The following is a 14,456-nucleotide window of genomic DNA, read 5'->3' on the forward strand; positions in this document are numbered from 1 at the left end:
GCGGATTCCAGCCGCCACAGCCGCACCGCCGCCCGGCGCGGGTGACGCTCAGCCCTCCGATTGGCCACGGCTCCGCAGGGGCGGGGCGTGCGCACGCGGTGGCAGCTGTCCTGTTGCGACAGAAGGAAAGCGCGGAGCAGCCGGCGCGGTCTGAGCGGGCGGCGCAGGCCGGGGCGGGCGGCGCGGAGGAGAAGGAGCAGGACTAGGACTAGTGGGTCGGACCGGCTCGGGTAGGGCAGTTTGGCGCGGGTGGCCTCGTGGGCGGGCGGGTGGGCGGGCGATCGGGCAGCTCTCGTCCGGGCCCGGCCCGGCGGCGCCGCGTGCTCCGGGCCGGGTGGCTCGCCGGGCCGCTGAGGCGGGGAACTGGGGCGGCCCGGATCGGCGCGGCCTAACGGCGCCTGTTACATCTTCGCCGCAGCCCCTTCGCCCCGCCATGCCCTCGGACTTGGCTAAGAAGAAGGCGGCTAAGAAGAAGGAGGCGGCCAAGGCCCGACAGCGGCCGCGCCGGGCCGCGGAGGAGAATGGCGATGCCGGGTCGGAGCCGCAGGAGGTTCGGCCCCCAGAGGCCAACGGGACGTTGTTGCCAGGTGAGGGGTGGCCCCTCTGTGATGGCTTGGGTCTGTGTGCTCCGCAGGGGACGGCGCTGCCACAGTGGGGTCAGCCCTGGTGCGTTACAGTGCTGGGAGTGACCAGCCAGGGCTGTTCGTATACGGGACTGTGCGCACTTTTTTGCGCCCATCGTTTCGTAAAGGGAGGCGTCTGTGCTGCTTCTGGTGAACTACCCAGTGGACTACCCAGTTACTGCAGGGTCTGACGTGGGGCCGCCAAGCATCTCTGTCTGTTCACGGTGGCTCTCCAGGTTTGCAGGTGGAGGGTCCCCGTTGCCCTCGCTTGAGGCTTGCAGGATACCAAAGGTGTTGGTCGTACCCAGTCTCTCTGAAACAGACACGGTCCCTGTCCTCTGGTACTTGATGTCCGCACCGGTGTGGGTTTTTTAGGTTGTTTCTTTTAGTCTGCCGCAGGAGCTGTGGCAGTGTCTGAATTCTCACTGACACTGCTGCTGAGCCCGTTTATCTGCCTCTGGGACGTATGTGCTTTGCAGGCATCATGAGCCCGCTGCTCTACTGAGAGCGGTTTTGACAACAAAGAGCTGCTGAGTCCCCTGAAGGAAGCAGGCCAGGAGCTGCTTATGGACAGAGGGTTGAGTTTTGTCCTTCCACAGCCGCGGAGCACGGGGGCTTTCCTGGGATCAGCGCACACTGCGTCGCTTTCAGAACTCTGGATGCGTGGCACAGGTCCCGGGCAGGCGGAGGCTAGACCGGAGCTGATCTCCGGGGGCGTTCTCGGGCGCTGGCTCGAGGCCGGGGCGCTCGGGCCGCAGGCAGCCCCGGGCCTGGCGCCGCTCGGACCGAGCTGGCCAATCGCCGGCCGCTCCCGCGGGTTATTTGCATTCCGCTTTGCTATTGGCGGAGCGCGGCGGGGCCGAGCCGCGGGCAGGGGCTCGCACGCGTGGGGCGCGCACCGGCGGCTCCCTGGGAAGCAGGCTCCGAGCGATGGGGATCTGCCTGGTTCGCTTGGCCCCTCAGTGATCTGCGTGCTCTGCCCGTGCTGCCAGAGCGGCCCTCGTGGGCTAAGGGGCGTTTGCCTCGATAATGACAGGTTTGGGACAGCAGTGGCCCAGGTGCCCAAGAAGGCCACCTGAATTCCATCAGCAGCGGTGTGACCTCACTTGATAGCATCATCCCTTGGGGGCACTGGTGAGGCAGCCACAGCTTGAGTCCTGGGGTGAGTTTGCGGCATGTTGCTCTAAGGACATTGAGAGGCTGGAGTGGGTCCAGGGTGAAGGGTCTGGACAGTAGATCTCGTGAGGAGCATCTGAGGGACCTGGGCGTGTTCAGCCTGGAGAAAAAGAGGATGAGGAGAGACCTCGTTGTTCTCTACAGCTCCCTGAAAGGAGCTTGGAGCTGGTTGGAGGTTAGTCTCTTCTCCCAAGGAAAAAGGACTAAAAGACATGAGGAAACAGCCTCAAGTTGTGCCAGGGGTGTGTTAAATTGAACACGAGGAAAAATTTCTTCCCTGAAAGAAGTGGAGCCCCCATCCCTCAAGGTGTTTCAAAGCCATAAAGATGTGGTGCCAAGGAAAATGGATTAGTGGTGATCTGATCATGCTGGCTTAATGGTTGGACTCCATGATCATAAAGCTCGTTTCCAACCTAAACAGTTCCATGAATCTCTAACAGTACTTTTGGCAAGTGAGTGGTTCTGCCAGGAATGCTGGTTGTGGACAGCCAGGCTGTTCCTCGCTGACTTGAACATGAACTTTCTGAGCAGCTGGGGCACTACTGAGACCCTCGATGTCGTTTTCTTATTCAAATGGCAGTTTCTCACCAAGGAATGAAAACTCGTCTGTCATTCAGGGCTGCAACAGAAGGTCAGCATGACAGGGAAGGTTTGGTTAGGAGGTAAGGGAGAGGAAAAGGAGGTTAGGTAGGAGGAAAGGGAGAATGTGCATGTGGGCATGTTAGCTTCTCAAAAATGAGGAGGGCATGTTCCAGTGCTGCTTCCTCTTTCCTCCTCTCAACTTTCCTTTTATTTTCTAGGCAGGTTTTCTTTGGCCAGCTCTTTCCTTAAGCCTGCAGTCAATACTTTTCAAGTTCTCTTCCATTCTAGTCTTTCCTGCAGTGAGTCAGTTCCATCACACCTGGATACCAGGCTAGCTGTCTTGGCTGCTCACTTAGTTCTAAAGATCAGATTTTAGTTAGGGAGCAGGCAGAAGCTCCTGTTAGACAGTAAATATTCATCTCCTAAGCCAAAAGGTTGAGTTACTTTTGCAGCTCCCCAACATTTCTGTGGAAACTGGGACTTGGGAGTTGTTGTTCTGGTCCTGAACCTTTTGGTACCGGGGCTTATGGGTTCCCTTGTGTATGTAGGCCACTGACACTTCTGTCTCTGCTTGCAGAGGTGGACGCTCTTACCAAGGAACTGGAGGACTTTGAATTAAAGAAAGCTGCCGCCCGTGCTGTGACAGGAGTGCTGGCCTCCCATCCCAACAGCACCGACGTGCACATCATCAACCTCTCACTGACTTTCCATGGCCAGGAGCTTCTGAGTGACACAAAACTCGAGCTGAACTCTGGGAGACGCTACGGCCTGATTGGACTGAATGGGATCGGTGAGCTGAGAGGGCAGAGGCGTGGGCTTCCTAGGGCTCAGCAGAGATGCTGTGCTGCTGGACAGATGCAGGTGGTAAATGCTGAAAACTAGAAAGAAGGCTATTAGACATGGCTAGGACACAGCGTTCTCATTTTCCTTCTCCCCACTCAGGGAGAGGAATTGTCATGATTGCTGGTAGAAGTATGAGGTTTGTATTCTGGCTTTGGAGAGCTGAGAGGGGTGTCTGGATCTGTTACTCTGATTCCTGTTTGCAGAATTTGTTTAGTGGTGTCAATAAACCCACTCCTGATGCTATTGGTCAAAGAACTTGCACATTATGAAGGAGAAAGGGGGTTGTGGTTTGAATGGGAAAAGATCTGTATAGCCCCAGGCAAAGGTTGATGCTTTGCATGGAGAGGTGCAGGATGTGGGTGTAACTGAAGAAAAGCTGCAGTGTGTTACTTTCCTCTGCCTTAGGAGTCTTCAGAGTCTGGAGTCTTGGTGATGTCAGACCTGAGTGGTCAGTAGGAGGTGTAAGGTGGAGAGAAAATTCCCTAAATCCAGGCAAGGGCTGAACTGCAGTGATTTCCAGATAGCTTCATGTTACCTCCTGTCCTTGGGATGTTGTGAGGGCAGCCTGTGGCAGTGAGGTAGTAGACTCTGCTCTAATTCTTCTAGCCAAGAAAATCCCAAAGGAGGAAATCAATGCATCTCATCCATTTCTCTGTGATGGACCTCATTGAATCCAACAATTAATTTGGAGTGTCTCTCTGCACACAGGGAAATCCATGCTTTTGTCAGCTATTGGGAAACGAGAAGTGCCTATCCCAGAGCATATTGACATCTACCACCTGACCCGAGAGATGCCTCCTAGTGACAAAACTCCTCTGCAGTGCGTGATGGAGGTGGACACAGAGCGGGCCATGTTGGAACGAGAGGCAGAACGCCTGGCTCATGAAGATGGTAAAGCTTCTGAGTCCCTGTGGACAAAGGACATTTCCTCTGTTGCCTGTCCCACCAAAGAAAAGATTTTACTTGGGTTTCTTGGCAAAGTTTTCACATCACTGTACCCATTTTCCCTGATGCCCTGTACTAGCAGAAAAGTCCTGTGGGATTACAGTCCTTTGGATGCTTCTTAGGAAGCATCTCAGGCTTGGGAATGGAGAAGGCTGAATATAGTGGTAAACAGCTGGACTGTGAGCTTTCCAGCTGTACAGAAGTGCAGCTGAGAGCCCTTTGCTGGTAGAAATGCTGATGAGTGGGCTCTCTTTCAGCTGAGTGTGAGAAGCTCTTGGAGTTATATGAACGTCTGGAGGAGCTGGATGCTGACAAGGCAGAAGCGCGGGCCTCACGTATCCTTCATGGCTTGGGGTTCACACCAGCCATGCAGAGGAAGAAGCTGAAGGACTTCAGTGGGGGCTGGCGAATGAGGGTGGCTCTTGCCAGGTGAGTGCTGTCTCCTGGGAAAATGCCTGCCTGCTCTCTACCCTGCAGAGCCATACACACAGCTCTGAGAATTCAGAGCAGAGCTGAGAGACTTTGGGTTGCCTGTATTTACCCCATGTTGTCATCTCCCCTCAGAGCCCTCTTCATTCGGCCTTTCATGCTGCTGCTAGATGAGCCCACAAACCACCTTGACCTGGATGCCTGTGTGTGGTTGGAGGAAGAGCTGAAAACGTAAGCATGAAGGAGTCTGCTGCTTCTATGGGGTGTGCATTTCTGCTAAATGTCTTGTGAAGAAGTGCTGCAGGAATGACTGAGGTGGTTGTATACAACTGTTGCAGTAACAGTGACACCTCCCTGTGCTTGCTGCTGTGCGTGTTTGTAGAAGGGTTCTTGCAAGGGTGATGAAGCCTCTTCCTTCACTGGAGAAATGAGAAGTGCAGGCCTGTACTCCCTGGCTGAAGCTACTTGAAAAGCAAGAATCAGATGCCTTAGGAGAGCAATTTGAACCTCTCTGTTTGAGGGGCTTTAACCAGTGATTATACAGATTTGGAGTGGAGCTAGGCATAGTGGGCCATACAGGTGCTAGTCTGTACTGGGGTCAAAGTAAGTAGCAAAGGATGAAACTTCTGAGAAGCACGATGTTGCGGGGTCAGTTGCGCCAGCAGCCCTAGTTGTGGACCATGTGGCTGGCCAGCTCTGGTCTTTTTGTGGAGATGGACAGAGATTGTTACAGTGAAGAGTGTTTTAAGACAACAAAAAATGTTTGCAGTATTTGCTGCAGGTGGTTGTAGCTGCTTTACTTCAGATTTCCCAAAGCATCTTCAGGGCTGTTACCTTTTTGTTCTTAATCTGCCAGTAGGCAAAAGAGACTTGGTACATGCTAATCCTTTATCACCGTCGGGGCCAAGCAGTGCAAATCCTTTTCCTAGCTTAGTCTCTGATAACTTGTGTGGGGCCACAGGTTCAGGCGGATCCTTGTGCTGATATCCCACTCCCAGGACTTCCTGAATGGTGTCTGCACCAACATCATACACATGCACAACCGTAAACTCAAGTACTACACGGTGAGTAGTGCACAACCAGCAGGGGCAGGAGCTGTTTTCTGGGCCCTGGCTGATGCTCTCAGGTCTCTTTCTAGGGAAATTATGACCAGTACGTAAAGACTCGCTTGGAACTCGAAGAAAACCAAATGAAACGATTCCACTGGGAGCAAGATCAGATTGCCCATATGAAGGTATCTGCTTGGCTGCATGAACATCTTTCTACCCATGCAGGTGGGCATCCCTGCACCTCCTCAGCCTTGCTGCTGTGGCTGTTGGCTTACTCTCTTTTTTGTTTCAGAATTACATTGCACGATTTGGTCATGGTAGTGCAAAGCTGGCCAGGCAAGCTCAAAGCAAAGAGAAGACCCTTCAAAAAATGATGGCTTCTGGCTTAACAGAGAGAGTTGTGAATGATAAGGTAGGAACAGGCATGGGAGTGCACCTAGAGATCAGTTTTGGAAAACATGGGCTGGATAAGTAAAATGGTCCGTGGCTGACAGCTGGGAGCAAGAATGCTACAACTTTCCTGATGCAAAGGATGGCTCTACTGAAGACAACCTAATGCTGAAGAGTAGAAAGAGGAGTAATAATTTTCTAGGGAAGACAAGAGCATTTGTCATATCACTCAGGCTGTTTTGCAGGCACAGAAATCAGAAATTAATGTCCAAGGGTTGGGGAGGATGCTCAGAGCAACTGCTAGTTGTTTAAAAATTGTAAGCCCACATTTGTTCAAGGGAAAAGGAGCAAGGACTCATTAGCCAGCAGACGAATTTGCAAGCCACTAATCAGAATAAATCTGTGAATGAGTTGCCGGAGTGGCTCATAAAAAGTCACAGTGTGGTACCTTAGTTTACAGATGATGTTTGCAGGGAGGCATGATTACAGCAAACAACTGGGATGTCTTTGCTCCACTATATCTGACAGGTGGATCTTTTCTTCTGTGTTAACAGACTCTGTCATTCTATTTCCCGCCGTGTGGGAAGATCCCCCCTCCTGTCATTATGGTGCAGAATGTCAGCTTCAGATACACCAAGGATGGGGTGAGTATGGGGAGTGTGCACAGCTTGTGTGGAGGTCACTTATGCCCTGCCTTGCTTGGGAATGTGAGGCTTTTGGCCACACTTTCTGGTCGGGCTGCAGCATGTGACCAGTGGATCAAACTTCTTGGCAGTGCTAATCCCGAGTCTTCTGAGGACAGAGCACTGCAGGTGCAGCATGGAGATTCTGGGTAGTGGTGGAAAGACATAATATGTGTTAATGATTTTTGTTGTTTGCAGCCATGGATCTATAATAACCTGGAGTTTGGCATTGATCTGGATACCCGTGTAGCTCTTGTTGGACCCAATGGAGCTGGAAAGTCAACACTGCTGAAACTACTCACAGGAGAGGTGTGTTGCCTGTATTGTCTGCCCTGTTCTGGACCTTTATTCTTGGGGTAGCCTGCAACAAAGTTGCTCTGATTTGCAGCAGCTCCTCAATCAGGCCTCAGAAGCCAAGGTTTGCTGCGGTACAGTGGGTTTTTTCCTATGGTAGTACCTCTTCTGGCTGCCTTCTCTGTGCCAGAGCAGACTGTAGCAGGATTCTGTATTTCTGGCACACAGCAAAGGAGGGAATTCCTGGTGAAATGCTTTTGTCTTCCCTTTCTAGCTGCTGCCTACAGATGGGATGATTCGCAAGCACTCGCATGTGAAGATTGGTAGATACCACCAGGTACTCCTTGCAGCAGCTATGAGGAACATGAAATGCTGAGGAAAAGACTGTCAGGAATGTTCCCCCTGATTCTGAATGTTTCTGATTCTAAGGCCTCTCCCACTGCTGCCCTTCTGTGCTTGGAGATGGGGGAAGGGACTGTTGCATTGATGAATGGGCTTTAGCAAATGTTCTTACCCTGAAAAGAGGCCTGCTGTGGTCCTTTCTTTTCAGCCTCTCTCCTCTTAAGGGAGAGATGGTTGCCCTGTGCTTGGTGGTACACAAGCCTGCTCTTCTGCAGCAATACTCCTGCTCCTGAAATGCAGCCTCTTTCCGTAATAGTTCCACACAGGGGCTGTAGTGTGAGTGGAGCTCTTGTGTTCTGCTTCTCAGCTGGTACCAGAGGAGTATAAGGGGGGGGAAGTACTTTTGGCCATGAAGTGGGTGGCCTGCACAGTCTGAGGCTGACTTTTCTTCTCTGTCAGCACTTGCAAGAGCAGTTGGACTTAGACCTTTCACCCTTGGAGTACATGCTGAAATGCTACCCAGAGATCAAGGAGAAGGAGGAGATGAGGAAAATCATTGGCAGATACGGCCTGACTGGGAAGCAACAGGTGAGTATGAGCTGGTAAGGTTTCTTTTTACTCATAAGGGAAGTGGAGCTGCAATATTTTCTGTTGCTCTCTGCAAGTGTGAAGCAGTATGCAGCATGGCACACCACAGCATCAAAATGGGCCTCTGCCTTTGAAATTTGAGATAAAAATAACTCATGGCTGATAAGATCTTTCTTTGCACTGGAGCACTGTGTAGGCTAGCATGGGTGACCTCAGAATCCAGGTGAAGAGAAGACAAGTGCCACATGCAAGCCTATGTTAAAAATTCTCAGCTGGGAGTGGGGACCACTTGGCTCAAGAGAGGGACGGATCAGCAGTGGTGCCCTAAATCCAAGCATGACTTACCTCTGTATGACATGTCACATGTATGGCAGGAGTTGTCCTCACCACTGCAGTTCAGCATTGATTTTCACATTGTTCTTCTCCAGAAGACACTTCAGTCACTCCAGAAGTTGGAGCATCAAGATGCAGTGAATACAGGCAGTTAGCTGTCCTCTGGAGCCTTTTGACACAGGCTAGCTCTTGCTATGGACGCTCCCCCTTTTTCAGGGAGAGATGCTTAGTCTAGATGTAAGACTGGGTAAACATTGTTGTTTTGTGTCATGTAGCTGCTACAAGCAGTGTGAGGTGGTTGGAGGGCAGCCTGCAGCTCCCTGCAGAGCTGCCAGCAGTGTCTGTTTGCCAGGTGAGCCCTATCAGGAACCTCTCTGATGGGCAGAAGTGCCGCGTGTGCTTCGCGTGGCTGGCCTGGCAGAACCCTCACATGCTGTTCCTGGATGAACCCACCAACCACCTGGACATAGAGACAATAGATGCTCTGGCAGATGCCATCAATGAATTTGAAGGAGGAATGATGCTTGTCAGCCATGACTTCAGACTCATCCAACAGGTAAGAACAGTAGTGACCTGTGTCAGAGCACCTTCCTAACGCTATGACACAAGGTGTTTTCAACTGACTGGCCCGTACTCATCCCAAAGAGATGTGTGAGTGAAAAAAATCACTGGACACCATTCCTTGCCATGTTCACATGAAAAAAAACACTGAGCTAGCCTAGGTATACATGAGGTACTTGAAAGGAGAAAAAATTCCCTAAACCCTAGAAGTGAAGAATAAGTTAAATGGGAATCATGAAGCACTGCAGAGTCTTGAGTAGATTTCTTAAAATACACTGGAGCAATTCTGTTGTTTTTTATCACTCAGTCTGCACATGTGAAGGAAATTGCACCCCACACACACAAATGTCAAGTGCTGATTTATCAGCTATAGCTTCAGCCGCAAGTTCAGGTATAATTGTATTTTTCAGTGTGTTACAGCCAAGCAGTTCAGGAGTTCAGGTCAAGAACCACCTTTCTCCCCCCTGCTCTCACCCCCAGTTTCCAGCTTAGTAGGAAAGGCTTTCCTTCTTAGTCTGTGAACACAAAAGGAAATGTTGATGGTTATTTAGTTCTCAAATTTGGTATAAATTGTGCAGAAAGCACCAGGTAAGGTATTTAATGGAGTACCCAGAGAAGTTCTGGATGCCCCCTCCCTGGAAGTGTTCAGGGCCAACTTAGATGAGGCCTTCAGCAGGGAGGTGTTCTGCCCATGGCAGCAGGGGTGGAACTGGACGACCTTTAAGATCTCTTTTCACTCAAGACATTCCATAATTTCCTTGCAGATGTTTCAGATTTTGGTTGATTTATAATTTTGCTACACATAGAAGACGCTATAAACCTCTCCTCCTGTGCTTGATTGCAGGTTGCACAGGAGATCTGGGTCTGTGAGAAGCAGACAATCACCAAGTGGCAGGGCGACATCCTGGCTTACAAGGAGCATCTCAAGTCAAAGCTGGTGGATGAGGATCCACAGCTCACCAAGAAGACCCACAACGTGTGAGCAGTGGGTCAGGTGCAGACTGCCCGTGGCCAATGTGACTCACCCGTCTGTCAGCTGGAACGGGACTGCTGCTATCTCTGGCTGTGTTCTAGGATGCTGCAATACTGCTTCCCCTTGACTTGCCTTGCACCTCTGTATCTGGACAGAGCTCTTCTCTCCTGATCTGGCTATGTCTGGGCAACCATTTCTGTATTTAGTTGATGTCCCATATGAGCCAGGCCTTGGAATCTAATGCCCTGAGGTCATGGCAGTGGCAGTTAGGGTGACCGAGCTGCAGTGGTACAGAAGTGGAGCCCCCAGCCCAGCTTCTCCTGCCTCTTTCTTCCCAATTTCTGCTTCAGTTTAGATACTTCACTTCAAAGTCCTCTGGCCTTGGTTTGTTTTTAACTATTATTTAACAGTGTAATTAACAGATCTGCCTGAGAATCCATCAGTCAATAAAGAGGGAAGAACACTCTTGTCTGCTTTTGTGAACCGTGGTACTTAGTGGTGCAAACGAGCTTTGGGGTTAGTGCTGAGCTCTGGATAAGGTCACAGAACCATTCCTCTGCAGGTTCTTCAGTACAACCAAAGCCATGACCAGAACTTGTGGAATAAATGAAGTGGTGAGTCCTGAGCTTTGGGGTACAGAGCAGTGAGTAGGAGCCATCTACTCCTCCACAGTGACACCAGGCTTTCCGGTTGGTGACAGAAGAGGGAGCATGAACACACGTGGCTTTTGTGAGTGACAGGTACAACCTGAGCTGTTTCTGAAGATGGGAATCAAGAGACAATGCACATCCATAAAATATCAGTGTATGTCCTACAACAGCATGGCTGAGGTGTGTGCTTCTCCCTTCACCCTGAGCTGTATGGCTCTAGGAATGAGAATTTAAGTTTTAACAAGACTATGCCACCAAAGTTCATTTAACATTTATGTTTGTCCTTAATAACAAAGCTTCAGGAAAGTTGGTGTTTAAACCTCACTTTGTACTACAGAAACTTGAATAAAATAAAATTTTGATGTATTTTAAAAGCAATTAAAAGGTCAAGCAAAGGGCAGCTAAACATTTAGTCAGAAAAAAACTTTGTAACTGCTGCTGCCGGACAGGGCTGCAGCTGTGGGGAGATACAACAGCTAAGGGCTCCTTTGGTACGTGAAAGCCCTTGTGTGCTATGACTTGTGGCAAAGGGAAAATGGTTCCAGTGAGATCTTGGCTGTGTACAGCTCTGTAAATCAGATGGTGGATGGAATGGACACCAGAGGGGGGAAGACCTGTGCTGTTCCTTGCTGATCCATGACCTCTTGCAAACCAAAGGTGTGATATTGCCTGCTCCTTACTCCCAGTGTGAGTCACCCACCAGCATCCTTGATGTCAGAAAGCACAGAATATGCCACTCCTGTTGCTACAGGGTTCCTACCATCTCATCTCAATGCTCAAGCCCATTCCCCTTCACAGATGTGCTGTTGTGACCATTCCAGCCTGTCTGCATTTGTCTGTTCCATAGCACAGAAGTGGTTCCACTCACTTGATTCTGGAAGCAACACCTTGAGTACTCTGATCTATTCTCCTCCACCAAAGCAGGAACCCTCTTCACCAAAACTCTGGCCAGACCCAGGAACAGCTTTTCCCTGGCACTTCTGCCCTGTGTGAATAAGATACTGCTGCTCTTTTTGCCCATGTTACCCTCAAACTTCTTCTCAAGTCTGAAAGTTTAATTGAAACAGTCAATCACTTTCAAGCTCCTTTCAGACTACCTGCCCTTCACTTGGTGCAAAGTGCAATCAGTCACAGATGTCTGTCCTGCTTCTTCGTGCAGGTGCTATATAACCATGGCGCCAAGTAGCTGTTCTGTTGGAGGCTGAGATGAGTGCAGGAGCTGGGAAGGTGCACAGTTGTTCTCCCACATTTGAGGGCAAGAGGAAGCCAAAGAGAAATGAAACCTGTTCAGTCTACATCTACAAAGTACTGAAGCAGGTAAGTGAACATTTCTTTTCTGATAGAAGCTGCTTCATTTGTAAAGTTATTTCAGCTTGTTGCATGTTAACCTTGTAAGGAGACAGGAAAATCTGCTCTGTATGGAGATGAAAAAGAGTGGGGAGGGGAGAGCCTCAGCTGAGTCTTGAAAGTGTATGTGGATTTGGGGTAGGAAGGGAGAGATGCATCCAAGTCAAAGAGCTTCCTAGAGAGAACATGCTCCAGTGCATGGTTCTGCCTACATCAAGTAGAAGTTAGCATGGCAAAAGCAGCTGCTTTTGACTGTGTATTAAAATCTTTGTGGTAACTTCTGTTTGGAAGAAGAGAAAAAAAGAGTTTGGAGAGGTGGCTGTGAGTTGTGCTGTATTTTCCACAGGGGGCTGCGCCCAGGTTCCTGCCAGTGCAATCCCAAAGCCACTGCACCACTCTTCAGTGGCAGAAAGTTTGAGACCCTCAGGGTAGCCACTCTGGGTCCCTTTGAGATTAGTCCCCCTGCCCAGGGTGGGAAGTGGTACCGATCTCTCCAGGGCAGTGAGTGTGTGAGATGGTGCCGGTTACCGCCTGGCAGGTACGCCCGCTGGCATCACCTCTAAGGCCATCAGTATCATGAACTCCTTCGTCAATGACATCTCCCAGCGCCTGGCCCACTACAGCCAGCGCTCCACACCTCCAGCCGCGAGGTGCAGCCGGCGGTGAGGCTGCTGCCCGGTGAGCCGGCCGAGCGCCTGCGTCCGAGGGCACCAAGGCCGACACCATGCACACCACCAGCAAGTGACCAGCCTGCGCCGGCCAGGCCCCGGTAACGTCCTGCTGAACCGACTAGGTACTAATAGCGCTCCACTGCACCGACCGGGCCCCGGCCATGGCGCCGCGGGATGGGGCGGGGCGCGGTTGCCCTGGCGACCGGCATGGAACCGAGTACTGGCGGCAGCGCCGGGGGCCTGTGTCCGCAACCGGAGCCCGCGATTGCCGGCTCGGGGAGTTGAGCCGGGGGCTGCTGCTTAGTCCAGGATCCAGTCTCGTCGCGGCGGGCGCCGGGGAGCGCTCCTCAACCGAGCCCCGCTCTGGTGGGCCGGGCGCGGCGCGCCGGGACCCGCTTGCCTCGAGTGGCCGCCTGCAGCGTAGCTCCGAGACCCGGCGGAGCCGGAGCTGAGAAGAGACTGCCGCCCCGGTCCTGCCCGTTCTCCTCTCTCGCTGGCTCCGTCGGAGCGGCCGGTGGTGTGCGCAGGGGCCCGACCGTCTGGGGAGTTGGAGAAGATGCCCGGTCCCGTCTCGGGGAGGAAGCTCGGCGTGCAAAGCTGGGTGCTGCTGGGAGGAAGAGAGCGGTGCTGCCCACCGCCTCCAGACCTGCAGCCCGGGGCCTGCACCCATGGCTGGATGACATCACCGAGCCAGAAAGAGCACTGAGCTCAAAGCCATCCCAGCTTGTCACCGAGCCGTAGCTGCACTGGCGTTTAGGTGCTCCCCCGAGGAGGTTTCGGGAAGCCTCTGTGTGGAGAGTGCAAGCAGGGCACAACCTGGGGAGGCTGTTGTGGCTCCTCTACATCCTGCTCTTTTCCATTGTGACTTCTGCAGCTCTGAGGTGTCTGCAGTCTTGCTCCTTCACAGTGGGTAAAGGTGGACAAGCTGCTAGACTTGGAAGCTGGCTGATAAAAGGGCCTTGTCCTCAGAATAGGCATAGAATAATAGAATCAACCAGGTTGCAAAAGATCATCCAGTCCAACCTAGCACCCAGCCAAACAGACCATGGCACTAAGTGCCTCATCCAGTCTTTTGCTGAACACCTTCAGGGACGGCAACTCCACCACCTCCCTGGGCAGCCCATTCCAATGCCAATCACTCTCTCTGCCAACAACTTCCTCCTAACATCCAGCCTAGACCTCCCCCGGCACAACTTGTGACTGTGTCCCCTTCTTCTGTTGCTGGTTGCCTGGCAGAAGAGACCAACCCCACCTGGCTACAGCCTCCCTTCAGGTAGTTACAGACAGCAATGAGCTCTGCCCTGAGCCTCCTCTGCTGCAGGCTGCACACCCCCAGCTCCCTCAGCCTCTCCTCACAGGGCTGTGCTCCAGGCCCCTCACAGCTTTGTCGCCCTCCTGTGGACACCTTCCAGTACTGCAACATCTCTCTTGAATTGAGGAGCCCAGAACTGGACACAGCACTCAAGGGGTGGCCTGAGCAGTGCTGAGCACAGGGGCAGAATAACCTCCCTTGTCCTGCTGGCCATGCTATTCCTGGTACAGGCCAGTATGCCATTGGCTCTCCTGGCCACCTGGGCACACTGCTGGCTCATGTTCAGCTACTCTCTACCAGCACCCCTGGATCCCTTTCTTCCTGGCTGCTCTCAGCCACTCTATCCCCAGCCTGTAGTGCTGCTTGGGGTTGTTGTGGCCAAAGTGCAGAACCCTGCCCTTGGCCTTGTTAAATCTCATCCCATTGGCCTCTGCTCACCCATTCAGACTGTCAAGGTCCCTCTGAAGGACTCTCCTACCCTCCAACAGATCAACACCTGCCCCTAGCTTGGTGTCATTTGAAAACTTACTGATGCTGGACTCAATTCCCTTGTCCAGATCATCAGTAAAGATATTGAACAGGACTGAGCCCAGGACTGATCCTTGGGGAACACCACCAGTGACTGGCTGCCAGCTGGATGTGGCACCGTAACTTTTGTGTTAATG

General features: G+C 52.0%; 1 protein-coding gene across 1 annotated transcript; it reads left to right on the plus strand.

Moving 5' to 3' along the window:
* Positions 1 to 70: 70 nt before the first annotated feature.
* Positions 71 to 10,274, plus strand: ABCF2 (ATP binding cassette subfamily F member 2). The gene is made up of 15 exons (XM_064162669.1): positions 71 to 230; positions 419 to 587; positions 2,959 to 3,171; positions 3,933 to 4,115; positions 4,427 to 4,598; positions 4,734 to 4,829; positions 5,560 to 5,662; positions 5,737 to 5,832; positions 5,940 to 6,059; positions 6,592 to 6,681; positions 6,919 to 7,029; positions 7,289 to 7,351; positions 7,816 to 7,944; positions 8,630 to 8,833; positions 9,683 to 10,274. The coding sequence occupies exons 2-15, from the start codon at positions 434 to 436 to the stop codon at positions 9,818 to 9,820; spliced, it is 1,872 nt and encodes a 623-aa protein (XP_064018739.1). The 5' UTR covers positions 71 to 230; positions 419 to 433; the 3' UTR covers positions 9,821 to 10,274.
* The last annotated feature ends 4,182 nt before the right edge of the window (positions 10,275 to 14,456 follow it).

Source organism: Pogoniulus pusillus, chromosome 23, assembly GCF_015220805.1.
Source record: "Pogoniulus pusillus isolate bPogPus1 chromosome 23, bPogPus1.pri, whole genome shotgun sequence".
NCBI classification, from domain to species: Eukaryota; Metazoa; Chordata; class Aves; order Piciformes; family Lybiidae; genus Pogoniulus; species Pogoniulus pusillus.

Bases quoted from the DNA above. Each gene is read 5' to 3' on its own strand.
- ABCF2 (XM_064162669.1), top strand. From the start codon at position 434: ATGCCCTCGGACTTGGCTAAGAAGAAGGCGGCTAAGAAGAAGGAGGCG. The intron at 4,116-4,426 runs GTAAAGCTTCTG...GCTCTCTTTCAG, and splicing joins ACGCCTGGCTCATGAAGATG to CTGAGTGTGAGAAGCTCTTG. The intron at 4,830-5,559 runs GTAAGCATGAAG...GTGGGGCCACAG, and splicing joins TTGGAGGAAGAGCTGAAAAC to GTTCAGGCGGATCCTTGTGC.